This window comes from Cnephaeus nilssonii, assembly GCF_951640355.1.
Source record: "Cnephaeus nilssonii genome assembly, chromosome: 1".
Taxonomy (NCBI): domain Eukaryota; kingdom Metazoa; phylum Chordata; class Mammalia; order Chiroptera; family Vespertilionidae; genus Cnephaeus; species Cnephaeus nilssonii.
Window position 1 is genome coordinate 31,872,826 of NC_137072.1, and position 21,286 is coordinate 31,894,111.

Consider the following 21,286-nt stretch of genomic DNA (forward strand, 5'->3'; position numbering starts at 1 on the left):
AAGAGAATTACAGGCCAATATCCCTAATGAACATAGATGCCAAAGTCCTCAACAAAATTCTAGCAAATCGGGTCCAGCAGTACATCAGAAAGATCATACACCATGACCAAGTAGGATTTATCCCAGGGATGCAAGGATGGTACAATATCCGCAAATCAATAAACGTGATACATCACATAAACAAATTGAGAGATAAAAATCACATAGTCATATCAATTGATGCAAAAAAAGCATTTGACAAAATCCAACACCCTTTCTTGATAAAAACTTTCAGCAAGGTGGGAATAGAAGGATCATACCTCATCATAATAAAAGCCATATATGACAAACCCACAGCCAACCTCATACTCAATGGGCAAAAATTAAAACCATTTCCCCTAAGAACAGGAACAAGACAGGGATGCCCACTCTCACCACTCCTGTTCGACATTGCTATCAGACAAAAAGAAGAAATAAAAGGCATCCAAATTGGAAAAGAAGTAAAGCTGTCCTTATTTGCAGATGACATGATATTGTACATAAAAACCCCGAAAGACTCCATCAAAAAACTACTAGACTTAATAAATGAATTCGGCAATGTAGCGGGATACAAAATTAATGCCAAGAAATCTATGGCATGTCTATACACCAATAGTGAACTTACAGAAAGAGACTAAAAAAGTAATCCCATTTAAAATTGCACCAAAAAAATTAAGATACCTAGGAATAAACTTAACTAAAGAGGTAAAAGACCTATATGCAGAAAACTACAGGACACTGAAAAAAGAGATAGAGAAAGACAAACAGATGGAAGAACATACCATGTTCATGGATTGGTAGAATCAACATTATTAAAATGTCCATACTACCCAAAGCAATCTATAGATTCAATGCACTCCCCATTAAAATACCAACAGCATATTTCACAGACCTAGAAAGAACTCTCCAAAAATTCATCTGGAATAAAAACAGACCCCGAATAGCCACAGCAATCCTGAGAAAAAAGAACAAAGTAGGTGGGATCTCAATACCAGATTTCAAGCTGTATTACAAGGCCACTGTTCTCAACACAGCCTGGTACTGGCACAAGAACAGACATATAGACCAATGGAATAGAACAGAGAACCCAGATATCGACCCAAACCACTATGCTCAATTAATATTTGACAAAGGAGGCATGAACATACAATGGAGTCAAGACAGTCTCTTCAATAAATGGTGTTGAGAAAATTGGACAGATACATGCAATAAAATGAAACTAGATCACCAACTTACACCATACACAAAAATAAACTCAAAATGGATAAAGGACTTAAACATAAGATGGGAAACCATAAAAATACTAGACAAATCCACAGGCAGAGAAATCTCAGACATATGCCGAAGCAATTTCTTCACCGATACCGCTCCTAGGGCAATGGAAGCTAAAGAGAAAATAAACAAATGGGACTACATCAAAATAAAAAGCTTTTGCACAGCAAACAAAACCATCAACAAAACAACAAGAAAGCCCACTGTATGGGAGAACATATTTGCAAATGGTATCACTGATAAAGGTTTAATCTCCAACATCTACAAGGAACTTATACAACTTAATAAAAGGAAGATAAATGATCCAATAAAAAAAAATGGGCAATGGACCTAAATAGAATCTTTTTGAAAGAAGACACAAGGAAGGCCAAGAGACATATGAAAACAGGCTCAGAGTCACTAATTATCCAAGAGATGCAAATCAAAATGACAATGCGGTACCATCTCACACCTGTCAGAATGGCAATCATCAACAAATCAACTAAGAACAAGTGCTGGCGAGGATGCAGAGAAAAAGGAACCTTCGTGCACTGCTGGTGGGAATGCAGATTGGTGCAGCCACTGTGGAGAACAGTATAGAGTTTCCTCAAAAAACTAAAAATGGAAGTCCCATTTGACCTAGTGATCCCACTTCTAGGAATATATCCCAAGAAACTAGAAACACCAATCAGAAAGAATATATGCACCCCTATGTTCATAGCAGCACAATTCACCATAGCTAAGATTTGGAAACAGCCTAAATGCCCATCAGCAGATGAGAGGATTAGAAAACTATGGTACATCTACACAATGGAGTACTATGCTGCTATAAAAAGAAGGAATTCTTACCATTTGCAGCAGCATGGATGGACGTGGAGAGCATTATGTTAAGTGAAATAAGCCAGGCAATGAAAGAAAAATACCACATGATCTTACTCATTAATGGAAAATAAAGAACATTATAACCTGATGAACAAAAATATAGATACAGAGGCAGTAAAGCACAGAACAGACTGTCAAATTACAGCGGGAAGGCTGGGGAGTGTTGGGGAGGGGAGGGGGAAAGAGATCAACCAAAGGACTTGTATGCATGCATATAAGCACAACCAATGGACACAAGACATTGGGTGGGTGGGATGAGGGCATGCGACAGGGGGTAGGGGAGGCTGGGGGAAGGTCAATGGGGGGGGGGGGGAAAAGGAGATATATGTACTACTATATTTAATACTTTAAACAATAAAAGAAAAAAAAGATTTTAAAATTAAATTTAAAAAACCATCAATCCAAAATAAAAATATACAGCCATTACACCTCCTAAGATGATATTATACTTACCTAGTTTGCTGGCTTTTATTTATTCTAACCAATCTGACCTGTCTCAGGCCCTGTGCAAGGGCCACGTCTGTCAAATTTAGCATTTTGAGGTGCAGACGAGGTTAAAATTACACATCGTTTCTCACCTGCCCTGAGCCCAGCCCTGTGTTAGATGAGATAAGCCGCAAGAGCCAGGCCAACCCACCTGCAGCTAAGCAAACAAACTTCCGCATTTCTTCTTTATTTCTAAGAAATCTTGGCTGAATTTCCCTTCTTTCCTCATCCCCTATCTTCCAATCGGTTTGGCATCTTCCTGCAGGTCCCCCTCCCACCCTCCACATGCATACCAGAAGGAGAAGGGAGGATACGTACGTGTTTGAATGATGTGTGAGGAGCTGCACTGGCACCTGTTTCTTCCAAGTACTCGCCCCAGTTAAAGCCAATTTCCTCCAAGCTTGAACCTTCTTCTATTGGAAAGACGAAAACCAAACAAAACAAAAAACACAAAATTATCAATAGTAGAGTGAAGAATGGAAAGGTACTGGCCCCCAATGAAGACTAGACAATCCCTTAATTCAGTCGTTTTGGAACATATTATCAAATTATTTTCAGTTTGCTGACGTTATAAACTGAGGACACCCTGAAGAAATTCTGCTTGGATACCCTGACAAAATCTAAGATAATATTAAGTGCTCTTAGGCAAATGAGATGAGATTTGTTTCACGGCATACTTGCTGCATATTAGCATATCATTCTGGAACTGGCCACTGTGCACACTCCATTCTTCGGGGAGATTGGATGGCAAGGTGAAGAAAGCCATGGGGTGCTGAGTAAGTACCACGATGTACTTACAGCACTGGCACCCTTGTCCCTGGCTACATACTACAGCTGGGGATTGTGGAATAATAGCATCGACTGTTAGTGTCATATGGGACTTTAGAAAGCATTGATGTCATTTCAAGGGGAAAACAATTGAGGCCCAGAAGGATTGTTCAAGTGTGGGAGGCCACTGGATAAGTTACGGACAGAAACAGACCAACTGTGAGACCCAGTCCAGGGTCCGCTGTCCTGCCAGCTGCTGTGACAGAGCTTTCAGGGCAAGGTACGACATGGATTTCCCATTTACAAGGATCAAGGAGAAATACAATCAAATGCACATGACTCTTAAAGCAATCCCTATTTTGGCTCTGAAGGAAATCAAGTAATTCTCCAAACATTCAAGACTCTACATGTAAGATATAATCTGTATAGCTGAAAAACACCAAATAATTCACTTTAAAGTGCAGTATAGGCCCTGGCTGGGTATCTCAGTTGGTTAGAGTGTCATACCAATATGCCAAGGTTGCAGGCTCAATCCCCCATCAGGGCACATGCAAGAAATCAACCAATGAATGCATAAATAAGTGGAATGACAAACTGATGTTTCTCTCTCTCTCTCTCTCTCTCTCTCTCTCTCTCTCAAATCAATCAAAATTTTTAAAGTGAAATACAGATAACATAAATGTCATGTCACAATTTCAAATGGAAAGAGCTAATCAGCTGTCACCATTACTTTAACCGATTTGTAAGACAATCCTAAGGAAACAACATACAGCAGCAAGGGCTGTCCATACATGCAGCTAAGTAAGAGCTTCAAATGTTTAGATTCTCTCTTCTTGCAATAATGTTCAACAGTGTATCTTCTACTAGCAGGAGGCTACCGCACTGGACCAAGAACAAATACTGGCAGGTGGGCCAGGGGGGTGAGGCAAAGGGAGAGTCTAAGAAAGAAAGCCTTGTTCTTGAGGCTATCCATCACTACTTATTCCTACTAAAGACTTTTAAATTAAAAGTTGGAAAAGTAATTTTCTTGTGATACAGTGCATAATCTCAGAAAATGATAGAAGAGGATAATTTTTGTAAAGTCAGAACATGCTGAGTTGAAAGGCCGTTACCTTCAATTTTGTCTTCTGAATCAAAGTTGCTTAAAACTATCGTCTCAAAGTTCACTCCCATCAAGTGGTTTATAATCAAATGTCCAAGAAAATAAAAAGCCATCTGAAAAGAAAACCCTCCCCTTGTATCTCTCCCAAAATGCTGCTTCACCCAGGGACTCACTGTCTTGTTATCAGAAATGTGTTCCCTGAAAAAAGCCAGAGGGTCCTGCAGCCACCAGCCAACAAGGGCACCAGGTGGTTTCCGGCTACTTCGACACAGTAGGGCAAACCCAAAAAGGGAAAGCAGTCACATTCAGAAAACACATGTGGGTGTCACCCAACAGCTCTACCCACAACTATTTTGCCCCAAGCAGCATTGGACATCGATTATCAAGATTGCTTTTCGACCCACTAGCCAGAGCATCACAGCAGCACAATTTATCTGTCCAGGTGATCTGGTGCAGGACCTGATGATAGCTAACTTGTCCTACTTTATTCTTTGCACCCTGTCCAGCCTCAGCTCAACCTTCCAGCTCCACAAAGTGACTACACAGCAACACGGCAAGGTCAAAAGAGCCATGCCGAATTGGGACACCAGCTCTCTGCTGATTGCTTTACATCTTAAGAACCCTGACAGATGGATACTACAGCCTCATTTCACAGAAGGGATGATGGGGGCCCTGACGGGGGCCCAGAAAGGCTGGAGCCACCACTGTCACACAACTGTCCATCCAAGGAGGCATGAGTCCAAGGCGGGCTATCTGATTTCGAGGATGGAACTCTTACGAGGCACCTTCCTGTGTCATTCTTCTGTCCATGTCACAAATCAGACACCTCCATTCACCACCACCACCCGCTTCTGCACATGGAGACTCAGGCTGACTTCTCTCTGTCTTCCTGCGCTGATGAGCCTTTGAACACTCCAGAGCCAAATCAGACAACAGAAAGACACAGGGCTAGAGGCAGCAGCCACCTTCGGAGAGGCGAACCATATGGGCACAGCCCCTGAGACCTGCTTGTAAAGAAGGAGAGAACCAGGGCGCAGACATGGGCATAAAACTCGGTCCTGGGCAGGAGCATTCTCTCCTTTGTTGCCTAAGAGACACTTTTTGTCATATTGAGGTATTAGCATGAAAGGATTGTCAGGTCGAAAACCGAAGTTTGAGACATTTTTTCTGTGAACATCTTGGTGGAGAATCGAATTGTTCCAGATGGGAGATGTTCGAGAACCAAGGTTTGACTGTAGATGTTTTTCCAACATCTGCAGCTGAGTTTTACTTCAGTCCCTAGTTTACTTGTGCCCCTAAATGTGCAGACAAATCGTGATTGCTTAAAGTATAACACACATCCTTCTTGCTCCTACATCCCAAAACTCTGGGCATAAAGAGGCCAGCATTAGGTGATTTTTAAAGTACAGTAAAAAAAAAAAAGGTATAAAATTATTCATGCAAAAAGAACTTCAATAAGCACCCCAAAAGTCAGACCTAGAATGGAATTAAAAATATTTTTCAAAACCTTTATGCCCAGCACTGGTAACTTTAAGTGTGTTGTTTTAACAATAAAATCTGATACAAAATGCAGGGCTCCTCACAATACAGCCTTTTCAAATCTGTCATTTAGTAACACGTCCTCCCCAGCATGTGCCTAAGTGGCTGATTCTCTAAAGACATTTCAATGAGCAATAGATAAACATACACGATGTTTATGAGTGGAGGTCTCATAAACCCAGAGCAAATATTTACCGCTGATTCATGAACTTCTTAAACCCATAAACATTTTATCAAGGAAACTGACAATCTCCCTCCGTGGCAAATGATCCAGTCGGAGGCAAAGCCCCATGATGTAATGAAAACAGACTATGAAAAGCTACTAAGAAAATGTCACAATTTAAAAGAAAACAGCCTCGTTCATTAGTGGCACTCCAGCCTTAGAAAACAGAAAGCTATTTATGTGACCAGAATATTTCATAATAAACAGAAAAAGAATACCTTACTAAAAGCTGGACTGCAAGCTGCTTTATAGTGAAAAATGGAATGAGCAAACGGCTCAAACACCTTTAAGTAATCAAACCTTGGGTTGTACAATTTTACAATATGAAATAAGGCTAACTTTGCAAAGTTGGATATGAAAGCCCATAACCAATACCTCGTTAAAAAAAAAAAATGGAGAATTGACACATTTGAAATGAATAAAATCTTACAGAGCACCTTCTTGTGTGCTAGGTATTTTTTTTAATGTGGAAAGAGGAAGAAAGACATTAAATCTTTGTTATTTTAACTGCTGATAGTCCATTCAGACCATCAGAACATCTAGAAAAGAGGTGCATTGTGAATATATTAAGCAGACACTGCATTCGAATGAAAGTCAGATAGTACTGGCCAACGCAATCCTAGATGGGAGTTCTCAGCTACAGGACTAAACCAGGGAGGAGGGGACCGTCACCTGAGCACAGAGGTCCTGGTGCTAGCTCAGCTACCCAGACTTCCAGAGAGACTTTCCAGAAAAAATAAAACATGTAAAACTGACCCAACCTCCTGGCTAGGGGAGGCAACAACTATATAAAAGAGTTGTTATTTTTTAAAGGGAATATAATGGAGTTACATGAAACTAGTTCCTCTCTAGCATGAAGAGTCAGAGATCTGAATTTCTCTCATAGGAATGTTGATTCATTTCCTCCCTGAATGCAAGAGCCTGTGGGACTCCAGTTGATATAACCTAACACCCTCCCCCCAAAAAAAATCGAGCCCACATTTCCAGAGTAATGCTTTTACACTTGCCCAGTGTAAATGCACACCACCACTTTATCTGTAGACTTATCAGGAAATTACATTTAGCCATCCTGGAAAAATTATGCCCAGGAATCTATTTATCACTATGTCAGCGAGTGTTTTGTTTGTTTTTATCACAGCCGTTGGAGAAGCCTAGAGTTCTAGAAATCCAGTTCTGGTCCTTGTTCCTCTGTGTGTTTCTGTCCATTCTGTCCTCTGCCCCTGCTTATCCCAGTGGCGTCCCAGAAGGGGGAGTCATTTTACATTAAGCTATTTCATCCCTGGGACTCAAGTGTCAGTTATTGACCCCAACTATTTGAGCTTTCCTTAGGAAAAGAGGCAAAACTATACATGAGAAAACTGCCAATGAAACTCAGAGTCCTGTGTTAAGCTGATGGTTTTCATTTCAGAGGAACAGAGCATCAGTGCAAGGATCACAGCAGCTGGGTGTGGGGACAGAGGAACCGAAGACACAGGATCAAAACATGGGAAGCAACCAGGTTGGACTTGGCCCCATAATTTGGTCCAAGAAGAGCTGTAGGCACCTACATGTGGTCAGTTGTCAGGGAGGTGCAGTCAGGTGTCATATAACACATGGGGAGAGGGGATGGGAGACAACTGGTGGAGAGGACAAGAAAGTGAGCGTTGGCAGATCTGGCTCAGTTGATTGAGTGTTGCCCCATGCACCAAAAGGTTGCCAGTTTGATTCCTGGTCAGGTCACATGACTAGGTTGTGGGTTCGATCCCTGGTCGGGGTGATGCAGGAGGCAACTGATAGATGTTTCTCTCTCACATTGATGTTTCCTTCTCTCTCTCTCCCTCCCCCACTTCCTTCCTCTCTCAAAGATCAATAAAAACATGTGTTGATTTTTTTAAAGAAAGAATCTGAGTAGCTGCTGTGTCCCATAAAGTGTGTGTGCAAGTGTGTGTGTGTGTGTGTGTGTGTGTGTGTGTGTGTGTGTTTATGCACACTTGCATGTCCAGGCTGAAGGGCAGGCACAGCTCAGTGTTTCAGAGCACAAGGTTCCAAGCCCTCAGGATGAAATCTCAGGCTTGAACACAACAGCCACGTGACTCTGCCTGGCTGTCCAACTTCATCTGCTGTTTCACTGGGTTGTGGAAGACTTAAACAACGCAACATGCATAAAGCACTTAAGGGAGCGCTGCCATGAACAAAGGGTCATGTACCTGTTGTACCTCATTTGAGAGTCAATTTACAGGCAGGTGAAGAGAGCTCAGTTTGCCTTCTGCTCATCTGACATGGAAATCTCATCTGAAACACTTCCAGGAAAAAGACCAAGACACCATCCAACCCTAAGCACATCACAGTGGGTCCCAGAACCAAACATCCACACAACTGATGGCAGACAGCAAGATATGTTATGTAGTAACAAGTGAAAAGGTAACTACTTGGGAAAATAAATTACTTGACGGCTCCTACTTGGGTATGTTCTTAAGAGTCTAAATGTTCAAAACTAGATCCTAGTTCCTAAAAGTTAGCCTCTGCTCTCTACAAAGGTTTAGATCCTGCTTTAAATTGGTTTCCTCTTTAGGAAAGTCTGTCTTTGGGGCACCATCTAAAAGTCTCCTCACCACACAAGTATAAATGGAAATTCCAAGGAGAAAGGACAGATTAGCCATATTAGGAGGGGAAGAAGGGAGTCAGGGCCAATATCTGGAAAGTGTTAAGATCATTTAGAGCTATTTAAGACTATTAGTTCTAATAAAGATCTTAACCTCTTAGATGATTCAGGCATCCCACCACACAAGAGCAAGGAACTAACCAAGAAGTAGGCGTTTGATGTGGCGTAACCCAGCCAATGACAGGATTCTGGTGCTCACACCTCCCCATTAATGGGATCACCCACAAGAAAATTCAGTACACCTAATTTTCCTGACACCGTATTATTAATAAGTTTCAGAATCTATTGCAGGTGCCCAAAAATGAAAAGTCAACACACAGTTGCCGTTTAGACAGTTTTGAAAACACACCAGTAAAAATGATGCAGTCATAGGTGTCAGATGTGTGTACAACAAAAATATGGTGAAAATCAGGGACTCTAAAAGTGGAAAAATAACCTCACTCAGCAAGCATAACAAAGACTTTTTTAAAGGCATATTTGTACTTAAATAAAAGTAGAATAACTAGGCTGAACATTCAGTCTATGGGACTATGCTCTCTCAGAAAAAGAATTTGCATGTTTCCACAGGGAGAAAAAGATTTGACTCTGCTTTTAGACTTTTCCCGCTCCTGCTTTATGTAGAAAGAAACTGAAAGGGGAACAATGAGCTAATTCTGAAACAGATACTCACATCTTTCATGCAATGATTTTAGGGATTTCCATATTTTCTCCAGATATAGATATAATTTGAGAAACATAATGTAGTAAATTCAATGGGATCTGTCTCTTCTGAACTAGAGCATTTAATCACTTATTCCAGACCCTGCCACTCTGCTTCCCCTTAACATCACACAGTCTGTAATTACATCATTGACTGGTCTCATCAAAATGTGAAAACAAATTTCATACCTTTTTGGGACAATGGTCAAATTTCCCACTGAATTAATGATCAACATTTTTGCCCACGAATTCACTACAGCATTGTCTATGATTCTGAGAGCTAAGTTGTCCTTATCTAATTTGTTGTTATGTAACACTGAAGTCCTTTTCTTAAAAAAAAATTTTAATAAACTCTTTATGATGTCAATATTTAGAAAAAGATGCGTTTACAAATTCATTGGGTAAATATCAAAATTCAACCAAAGACTGGTTTCGTTTTGTTTGTTTTGTGATTTCTTTACCACAAATTCATATCTCCTAAATTTCTTTCACATTATGTATGCTCTTTTCTGAAAGCTGTGCTGGGGGTTTTTGAGAGGGTCATGGGAAGTGGCATCTAGTGCTGGGGCAGATCCTGCTGTCCTCTCTTTCTGGGCACATGCCAGAGAATTCAACTTCTATTTTTTTTTCTTTTTTTTTTTCTTTAATAAATCTTTATTGTTCAGATTACAGTTGTTCCTCTTCCCCCCCCCCCCATAGCTTCCCTCCACCTGGTGCCCACCCCCCCTACCCTTACCCCCCCACCACTGTCCTCATCCATAGGTGTACAATTTTTGTCCAGTTTTTTCCTGCACCCCCCACACTCCCTTCCCCGCAAGAATTGTCAGTCCACTCCCTCTCTATGCCCCTGATTCTATTATATTCACCAGTTTATTCTGTTCATATTTTTTATTCATGTGATTTTTAGATTCACTTGTTGATAGATATGTATTTGTTGTTACTTTGTTGTTTATAATTTTTATCTTTACCTTTTTCTTCTTCTTCCGCTTCTTAAAGAATACCCTTCAGCATTTCATATAATCCTGGTTTGGTGGTGATGAACTCCTTTAGCTTTTTCTTGTCTGTGAAGCTCTTTATCTGACCTTCAATTCTAAATGATAGCTTTGCTGGGTAGAGTAATCTTGGTTGTAGGTACTTGCTATTCATCACTTTGAGTATTTCTTGCCACTCCCTTCTGGCCTGCATAGTTTCTATTGAGAAATCAGCTGACAATCTTATGGGTACTACCTTGTAGGTAACTAACTGTTTTTCTCTTGCTGCTTTTAATATTCTTTGTCATTTGCCCTTGGCATTTTAATTATGTGTCTTGATGTGGTCCTCTTTGGATTTCTCTTGTTTGGGGTTCTCTGCACTTCCTGGACTTGTAAGTCTATTTCTTTCACCAGGTAGGGGAAGTTTTCTGTCATTATTTCTTCAAATAGGTTTTCAGTATCTTGCTCTCTCTCTCTCTCTCTTCTTTTGGCACCACCATAATTCAGATGCTGGTACGCTTGAAATTGTCCCAGAGGCTCCTTACACTATCTTCATATTTTTTATTCTTTTTTCTCTTTGCTTTTCTGGTTGGGTGTTTTTTGCTTCTTCGAATTTCAAATCTTTGACTTGATTCTTGGGATCCTCTAGTCTACTGTTGAATCTCTGTATATTATTCTTTATTTCAGTCAGTGTATGTTTAATTTCTAGTTGGTTCTTTTTCATATTTTGAGGGTCTCACTAAATTTCTCGGAGGTTTCTAGAAGATTCTTGAGTAACCTTATAACTGTAGTTTTGAACTCTATATCCAGTAGTTTGCTTTCCTCCATTTCTTTCATTTGTAACTTGTTTCTTTGTCTCCACATTTTGGCTGTTTCCCTGTGTTAAAAATATGGCTTTGTGTGCTAGGTGTCCTATAGGGCCCAGTGGCTCAGCCTCCCTAATTACCTGAGGTGGACACTCTTGGTTCACCCCTTTGTGTATGTGCACAGTCTTGTTGTAGTTAAGCCTTGATTGCTGTTGGTATCACTGGGAGGAATTGACATCCAGGCCAATTGGCTGTGAGGATCAGTTGTGTTTATGATGGGAGAACTTCTGTGCTGGAGACACCTTATGGGGCAAGACTTGCTTCAGTGGGGCTTTGGCACTCACTAAGTCTGCCTCCTGAGTGTGTCTCTTATGGATGTGAAGAGTTGTAATCTGTATGGTCTCACTCTGACCACTGGGTACACTGGCTCTTGGATCTCCAAAGAGGTGCAAAGTCAGCCACTACCTGAGGCAACGCAGCAGGAGCTACAGAGACATCTGCAGATTCCTCCTCTTTGTTTGGGGTTTGGAGGTGCCCAGCTGAGGCCCAGCTGTGAAGCAATGCAAACTGCTGTTGAGCCTTTGGGTCTCTCTGACCCAGCTGCAGTATGTTAGGTTTCAGATTGCAAAGGGCCAGGCCATTCATATGCAAAAGCCTCTGTGCACAGATTGGGTGGGGTTGTAAATTGGATGGGGCGGGGTCTCACGGAATCACCAGGGCGGAGCAAACAGCAATAGCTGACCCTCATCTCTGCCCGAAGAGGTCCCCAGGTCTCTGTGTCCCATGGCACCATGCAGGAACAATGATCACTGCAAGCACCTCTGAGAGAAAGCCACCCTTGTGTTCCGGCCCGATGCCAGACAGTCCAGTTTCTCCCCATATGAGTCTGGGTCCCCAGAGTCTCGCTCGGAACTGGAGTTCAGAGCAGTTGGGAGCTTGTATCTCCCTCCCGATTGAAAAAGACAACAGCATACTCAGTTGCCAGTCCCTTTCCGCGCTTCACTTCTGCACCTCCGCACCTCCTCCGAGTCTCAGTGTGCTTTTCTCTTTCCTTCTAGTTGTATAATTTCCACTCAGCCAGCCTTCCCATGGTTCTGGATGATATCCGTTTTGTCTTTTAGTTGTAGTTTTGAAGTGGTTGTGCGAGGCAGCAAGTTCAGGTGTTTACCTATGCCGCCACCTTGGTTTCTCCCAAGAATTCGATTTCCACACCTCCCTAGACCTGTTCTGTCAAGAAGTTCTGAGCATAGGGGTATGGGGGGGGGGGGGGGGGTATAAAGGTGAAGGGATTAAGAACTACAAAGTGGTAGTTATAAAATAGTCACAGGAATATAAACTGTAGCATTAGAAATACAGTCCATCATACTTAAGTATGTATGTTGCCAAGTGGGTAAAAATATTGGGGGGAACACTTTGTAAAGCATATGAATGTCGAACTGATATGCTCTACACCTGAAACTAATCTAGACTAATAAAAGAGCAATATGCTAATTAGACCAGACATCTTCCTGACGTCCTTCTGGACAAAGCCATGGTGGCAGGGACCGAGGCAGAGGTGGTTAGGGGCAATCAGGCCGGCAGGGGAGGGCAGTTAGGGGTGATCAGGCCAGCAGGGAAGGGCGTTAGGGGCAATCAGGCCAGCAGGGGAGTGCAGTTAGGGGTGATCAGGCCGGCAGGGGAGCAGTGAAGGGCATCAGGCCAGCAGGCAGAGGCTGTTCGGGGTGATGAGGCAGGCAGGCAGGTGAGTGGTTAGGAGCCAGTGGTCCCAGATTGCGAGAGAGATGTCCAACTGCTGGTTTAGGCCCAATCCCTGCAGGCATGCCCTGAGGGGTCCCGGATTGGAGATGGTGTAGGCCCGGCTAAGGGACCCCCCCCCATGCACAAATTTCGTGCACTGGGTCTCTAGTACAAAATAATATTAAATGTGAAATGTGATTGAAAAATAAAAATTTTAAAAAGAGGTTCTGAGCAAACCTGTCTCTTCTGAGCTAGAGCATTTAATCACTGGTTCAAGACCCTGCAGCTCTGCTTCCCATTAGGACCAAGCCAGAGGCAGCAACAGAGATGGCACTGCCAGGCACTGTGCAGAGACTCCATGCAACGGAGCACCACCAACTGTCTGAACTACGGAGTGAGAGTAATTGTGAACATTTATTTGCTAAGCCATTGAGATTTTGAAGCAATTTGGCACCTCACTATCACCTAGCCTGCCCTGTCTAGTATATAGCTAATATTAATTTTGAAGCAAATTTTGCCTGACTTTCAAGCTGCTATATGTTTATAAATATGACAGCAAAGCCTAGGAACAGGCCGCATGTGAGATCTAGAAACCCTGCCCCACTGTTTCCTAAACATTTTCAGAAAGATACTGGTCAATACATCAAAAGGTCAAATGGCTCTAGAAAACGGAATCGTACCTGAATCAAAATCTCCATTACCATTGGCTGAGCTGGCATGTTTCTCCAAGGGAGAAGATGAAGGGGCTGGCATATTGGTAGCTAGCAAACTGCTCTCCATTCCTAAGGAAAAAGGATCTTCTCTTAATTCATTCTGCAGAAAGAATTACCTAAGGGCAACCGACAAAGAAAAAAAGAGTCAGATTCACATATTTTTAAACTCTCCAAAACTAACAGCATCCTGTCAGAGCTGCTACTATTTCATTATAACGTGCAGGATGCAATGTAGTAATAATAGAAGATACCAAGAGTCAAGACTAATGGGTACATATCTACACAAGGTCAACATCAAAGGTCACAGCTGAGCAAAACCATCAATTTTCCACAAGTTCTTATCACCTCACCACTAAAATGGACACATTTTTCATCAACAAACAGAATCTACATTTCAACCCCCAGTCTACCCTGGAAATGTTGGCAAAACACTTCTCCACCCAACTGTTTCCTCCTCCCTCACTCAATGCTGTGAAGTGCCAAGCCCGCCTCAGCCTCAGTATACGCACACACACACATGCACGCATGCACACACGTGTGCACGCGCACATGCATGTGTGCACAAAAGGTCTGGTGTCTCCCAGGCACTGGTTACCAAAGCCAGTCAAAGTGTCAACACTTGTAAATGTGAGCTTTGTGACCAACTGGAATTTTTCTATAACAGTATGATATTCCACACTTGCCTGGGAGTTCTGACAAGACTGGTAGTAAAATAGGTGAAATTACGGTCCATACGTACAGAATCCTGCAATCTAACTCACTTATGTCACATCCCATAAAACACCCAGGTGCAGTCATTACTAAGGGTCAGCCATTCACAGTTCTGGTGGTTAGACAAAGCCAGATGTGGGGTTTTTAATCTTTCATTTATTCAGTGTTCACTTTTATTTCACATGTAGACAAAAGTTCAAATCAGCAAAGGGACAAAAATAGATGAAGGAAAAGAATAGTACATCAATAGCTACATAAACAGGATATTTTGTCACACACATACTGGTAAAGGATCTTTTAAGAATACCATGCCCGATACATCTGATAAATGGTTAATTTCCAAAATATATAAAGAACTTACATAACTCAACAAAAGGAAGACAAACAATCCAATAAAAAAAATGGCTAAAAGACCTAAATAGACACTTCTCCAAAGAAGACATACAGATGGCCAATAGACATATGAAAAAGTGCTCAGCGTCACTAATCATCAGAGAAATGCAAATTAAAATTACAATGAGATATCACCTCACACTTGTCCGATTGACTATCATCAATAAGTCAACAAATAAGTGCTGGCAAGGATGTGGAGAAAAGGGAACCCTTGTACACTGCTGGTGGGAATGCAGACTGGTGCAGCCATTATGAAAAACAGTATGGAGTTTACTCAAAAAAGTGAAAAATGAAACTGCCATTTGATCCAACAATCCCACTTCTAGAAATATATCCTAACAACCTTGGAACACCAATCAGAAAGAATATATGCACCCCTATGTTGATAGCAGTATTATTTACAATAGCTAAGATTTGGATACAGCCCAAGTGCCCATCAGTAGATGAATAGATAAAAAAGCTGTGGAATATATTGTGTGAATACATTCACACAATGGAATACTATGCAGCCATAAAAAAGAAGGATCTCTTACCCTTTGAGACAGCATGGAAGGACCTGGAGATTATTATGCTAAGTGAAATACTAAGCCAGTCAAAGAAAGACATATATTACATGACCTTACTTATCTGTGGAATCTAATGAACAAAATAAACTGACCAACAAGTCCTCAGGCATGGAGGCATGGAGGCATGGAACAGACTAACATATCTCGGGGTTAGGGCAGGGGACCAGAAGAAAAAAAACCAAAGAACTTACATACTTATATGCATAGCCCATGGACACAGACAGTAGTGTAGTGAAGGCCTAGGGGAGAGGCAGGAGGGGCTGGATGGATTGGGTGTGGGGGTGGGGGGGAATGGGAGACATCTGCAATACTGTCAACTATAAAAATATATCTATATATGTAAAAGGCTAAGTGACCAACCATACGTCTGTCTGATCATCTGACTGACCAACCGGCAGGTACATATGACATGCACTGGCAATTTAAAAATAAAGGTTGAATGGATGAATGAATGAATGAATGAATGAATAAAATTTAGATAAATAAATAAATAAAAAATAAACACTGACTCATGCATGTGCACTACATATAAAGCTCTCGCTGGCGCCAATTGCATACGATGCCAGACTGTATCTGAAGTCCAACTATTGGCACTTTGTTGTTATATCATGTTGTTGTTGATTATTTATTAATCAATTTATCAATAATTATTTTTATCAATGTTGTTTTTATGTCATGTCTTTGTTGTTTTTATATCCTGTTGTTGTTGTTCACTTATTAATCAATTTACATATTATTTTCATATACATTTTACTAATTTTATTTCATCTCTGACACTTCTATTATATAGAGAAAGGGCAAATAGTGATATTAAAATATTTTGTATTTTAATTTTATAATACTATATTATATATGCTATTTTGACATGTAATTTTTTGCAGTAACGTAATTACTGCACAAATCTTTCTTCTAATTAATTTCCTTTCAATGTGCACGAATCCGTGCACCAGGCCACTCATATATACTAGTATGTATTTAAAAAAAATTTTAAAGGTAAAAGTAAATACACCATATTGCATTTTCTGCAAAAAATCTACCAGGTCCTTCTTAAAACACACACACACACACCCCACATTTTGGTGCTCTTTGGATTACTTCCCTGAAAAATATTTTGAGGTTTTGGCAAAATTAAAAGAATGATGTAAGCCTAAATAGAAACTGGGTGGGGTGGTTTTTTTTTTAACAATTCAAAGTTATCTCATATCACTAGTGAATCATTTGATAAACTTAGTTTCTGAAACCCCAAGTCTACCCATTTAATGAACAGATAGATGGGTTCTAAAACTATTTACAATGGAGGACAGTGGCAAACCCAGCACTAGAATATTGTGGCTGGTTAATTTTACCCCACGGACATCAGTTTGCTAAAACAACCCACAGGATAATGGGCAGAACTGCAGACTCCTAAGAGCATTTCTTCACCATTCCTATTACGATACAGACACACATAAATCTGCTTTGGGAGATTTCCTCCCCAAGGGACTGCACACAGTGGCAGGAGAGGCTGCCAGGTGACTGGATAGTGTCCCATCCCACCCTGGGATTTCGCCCGTTTATCACTACGGCCCCTGGTACCTGAGGAGCATCGCCGATGCGCTCTGCAGAGAAACCACTTGGTGATGAGCAAGTGGCCATCCAACCAAATACCCAGCAACGCACAAGCATCCCCTGAGAGAATGCTCACAGGGAGCACGGAGATGTCATTAAAACCCACACCCCACCCAATGACACCAACTGTGACTGTGAGTTTCGGGATCACTCCATCACTAGGCAGGGATACCACCTCCTCTGACCCCCGGGGCTAACAAGATGGCCTGGACAAAGAAGGAGATAGAGGGTGGCACGCTCAGGAAAACTGCCTTCCACCGCTGTCCATGGGGTGATGCAGGAATCACCAAGAACTTGGAAGGGAGAAAGACAGGTCACTGAAGAGAAAGGGCAGGAAGCGGAACACTCGGCACAAACAAAACACCATACACTGCCCTGATGGAGAGTACATCCTACTTGGGGAAAGCTCCAATACATCAGAAAATTGGTAAAGTATTACAATATGTTAGAAGGTGTTAAGTGCTGGAGGGAAAACTAAAAATGGAGAGAAGGTACAGGTGAGCAAGGGGTTATGACCATTTAGATGGTGGCCAGGTAAGACCTGAGAGAGTGATATTTGAACAAAGACTTGAGGGAGAGTAGGGAGGTAGGAGGAACCCAGATGAGAGGGGACAGTTCGCCAAAACAAGGGCCCGACCCCGCATTTCACTCTGCAGACAGGACTAGACACTGCAGGATTTCATTCCAGGAATGAAATGATCAGATTTGTTCTAGAAATACCACTCTGGCAGCTGCATGCCAGACAGGTGACAGACAGGGGCAAGACCAAATGGAAACAGAAACTAAAAACAACATGCAGATGAAGGTCTAGACTAAGACAGTAAAAGAGAAAAGAAGGAAACAAGGTTGGTATGTAGTTGAAAGGTAAAATCCACAGGACATGGCAGAAACAACCCAAGAATCTCCCAATATTAACAAAATGCAATCTTTTCACAGCATGCAGTCAGGTTCCCAGAATAAATTACTTCACTTGCCACAGTTAGCACTCAGCAGCTAATAGAAGCTATGCAGTGCCTGTGGAAATAAACAATTCTGGACGAAAATATATTAAATATAAGAATGACAAACTACTTCACAGAAATTTACTTTTGATGGAATTGCAGGGGGAGGGGGACAAATCTTATTAGTGACAACCAATCTATAAGCTTTGCAAAATAAAAACAGGATTTTAAAAAGCAAATCCTTTTCCTAACTACAGTACCCTAATCCCCCAAAAAAGGGGCTATTTTTAAAAGGAAGCAAATTTCCTTTTGATTCTTAAAATACATGTAATTTCAAGTAATTTAAAGACTGAAGGTAAAAATGGCTATTCTTGAAAGCAGCACTTCCTGAAGACATGAAAAGAAGGCTGAGAGGGCTGGATTTTTTAAAGGGTCATTTCCTGTTTGTACAATACACTTTGTGACCCTGTGTAAAGTTAATTCTACTATAATTGACTCCTCTTGTCTCTAAAGTTGTTGAACCACAGAATTATAGGTCTGAACCGCCTTTCAAAAAGTGGTCTTGGCCCTGTGACAAGAACAGTGTACTTGGAGAATAAGGAGTAACAAGGCCACTAGCTGTGTGACTTAGGCAAATTACTTAACCTCTCTGTTCCTCAAACTTCTCATCAGTTAAATAAGAAGGCTTAATTAGATGCAATCAATGGCCCTTTCAAATCTAAAATTCTATGAATTTACCAGGGCTTTTAGTATTAATTGCATATTTTCTGGATTCGGATTATCTGTTTATCTGAACCAAATATGATAAGCACTTGCCTCCTATCATTTGAGTATTCAAAGAAGAAAACTATTTTAGCATAGGCTAGACAAAGCCTCGTTAAGAATATTCTAAAGTGAATCAGAAATTATTGGGAGCTTAGTTTCTATTTTGACTTGTCTCTAGACCAACAAGGTCCAAAAGAACTTTCTATACCTGCACAGTCTAATTTGATAACCATTAGCCACACATGGGCCCTTGGAATGTAGACAGTGTGAATGGGATCTCAATTTTAATTTTAATTAATTTTAATTTAAAAGCCCTATGAGGCCGGTGGCTGCCTATTGAACAGCACAGCTAGGCCACTGCATAGGAAACACAGAATTTACTGTATTTGAATTTGGAGCACGTCCTAAATAACCATCAATTCTTGGCTCTCTTTAAAGATTTAATTTAATAACAGCAAGCTAATTAAAAAGAACACAGGAATTTTTAAACCTAAGAAATTTCAGTTTCCCCGTAATACCCTACAAATCTTTCATAGCAAACTTCCTAAGTAGTAGGTTTTTATTGAATGTGTGCTGCCTTTCTGTATCAATACAATTTCAGAGAGGAACTCTCAGAAAAGTTAAATTATGTGTGTCATATATGATAATTTCCTTTTTCATTCATCTGTAAAGTCAAGAAAATCGTTCTACCTCAAAAATGTAATCATGCAGCCCAGCCGGTGTGGCTCAGTGGTTGAACGTTGACCCATGAACCAGGAGATCACGGTTAAATTCCAGATCAGGGCACATGCCTGTGTTACAGGTTCAATCAATGGTAAGGGGTGTGCAATAGGCAGCCTATTAATGATTCTCTCTCATCATTGATGTTTCTATCTCTCCTTCCTCTCTCTGAAATCAATAAAAAAAAAACATTTTAAAAATGTAATCAGGCATTATATTTTTCTGTAAAGGAAAAAAAAACCTCCATGAATTTTATTAATGTCAAGTATCAATGGCTTATCTGACATATTAAAGGGAAAAGTTTGCTAAAATGTTTATGATTCCTCCATGATTCAACTCTCTCCATTTGCCGCTAACCAGACACTATAAAAAGGTAACCGGGGACTGTAAAATAAGACATCAATTTAAATGCACCAAATCAATCATTTTAAGTAGAACTCAGGGATAATATAAAAAAGAAAAAAGAAAACACCTGAATGAGTGTCAGAGTTAAACCTCACATTATTCTATACAAGGACAAGTGACAAGGCACCGTCCCATGTGGCTACAGAATTTATTTTGGCAAATGACAGGTCACATTTTCACTTTTTAAACAGTGTTTACTTTTTCCCTCTCCATAAAAGGTATATACACTCTCTGAAGAATTCTTAAGGAATAAAATTATAGAGAAACAAATTTAAATCACTAGTAATTCTAACACCCAGAGAAAATCACTTTTATGTCTATAGTAACTCCTCCTAATAGCTTCCCTGTGGGTTTTTTCGAGTTCATATTGAATTTAGAATTTTAATTCTTTTTTCATTTAACGTTATATAGAAAGCATTTCCCCACATCATTAAAATTCTTTGAAAACATGACTTGAAATGGTTGGGTAATTTTTATTACAATATAAATAAGGTAGCTTATTTAGCATTCTGCTACTGCTGACCGTTAAGTTGGTATGTGTGTTTTTCATCATCATAAACAGTACTGTAGTGATAATCTTCAGTCATAAATTCTATTACATCTGGGATGTTTCCTTTGTGTAGAATCCCAGAAGTTAGAATATGGGTCCAAATGCAGGAACATGTTTAAGCCTCATAATACATATTGCTAAAATGCTATCCAGCCTGCTGTCCTCACCGAGTGAGTGACCAGCAGTGGACGACATAATCTGTCTGAACCCAATCTCCTCCTGGGCCATAAATAGTGTTTATTTTCACCCTTTTCAATATGATATTTAAAAAATAGTATCCTGCCCTGGCCAGTGTGGCTTAGCTGGCTGGAGGGTTGTCTCATACACCCAAAGGTGGTGAGTTTAATTCCCGGTCAGGACACATGCATGTGGCAACCAATCAATGTTTCTCTCTCTCTTCCTCTCTCTAAAACCAATTTTTTAAAATATTAATAATAATGAATTTTAAAACAATAGTATCATGCCACTGCAATACACAATATTCATGTGATACTACCTCTGTTTACATCCTTCCCACATTTTAACTCTGTTGGTATTTTGTATAATTTTTAAGAGCTCTGATATTTTACCTCATAGAACTATTGAAAGATATTTACCCCAGTTTGCCCTTCAGTGGTTCCTTTTCATATATGGAATGTTAGCTGTTTTGCTTTATTTAACTTAGTCTAAACTACCAATTTTCTTTATTTCTTCTAAAACTTATATTCCTAAAATGTCCTCCCTCACCCTAGGATACCAGAAGTCTAACTTCCCCGGGGTTTCAAGTTTTACATTTAACACTCAGGGGATTT

The 21,286-nt window shown here is 40.5% G+C and overlaps 1 protein-coding gene across 7 annotated transcripts in view; it reads right to left on the bottom strand.

Annotated features, from left to right (window-relative positions):
- The window catches only part of SFMBT2 (Scm like with four mbt domains 2), a 226,563-nt gene that overhangs the window by 182,342 nt on the left and 22,935 nt on the right, over positions 1–21,286 (bottom strand). For 5 of the 7 annotated variants that reach the window (XM_079778896.1, XM_079778894.1, XM_079778898.1 and 2 more), the window contains exons 2-3: positions 13,804–13,952; positions 2,956–3,050 (exon numbers count right to left, since the gene is read on the bottom strand). In XM_079778896.1, coding sequence (XP_079635022.1) covers positions 2,956–3,050; positions 13,804–13,903 — 195 coding nt within the window. In that variant the 5' untranslated portion in view covers positions 13,904–13,952. The remainder of the gene's footprint in view (positions 1–2,955; positions 3,051–13,803; positions 13,953–21,286) is intronic. The other 2 variants (XM_079778893.1, XM_079778892.1) reach the window with 2 other exon arrangements.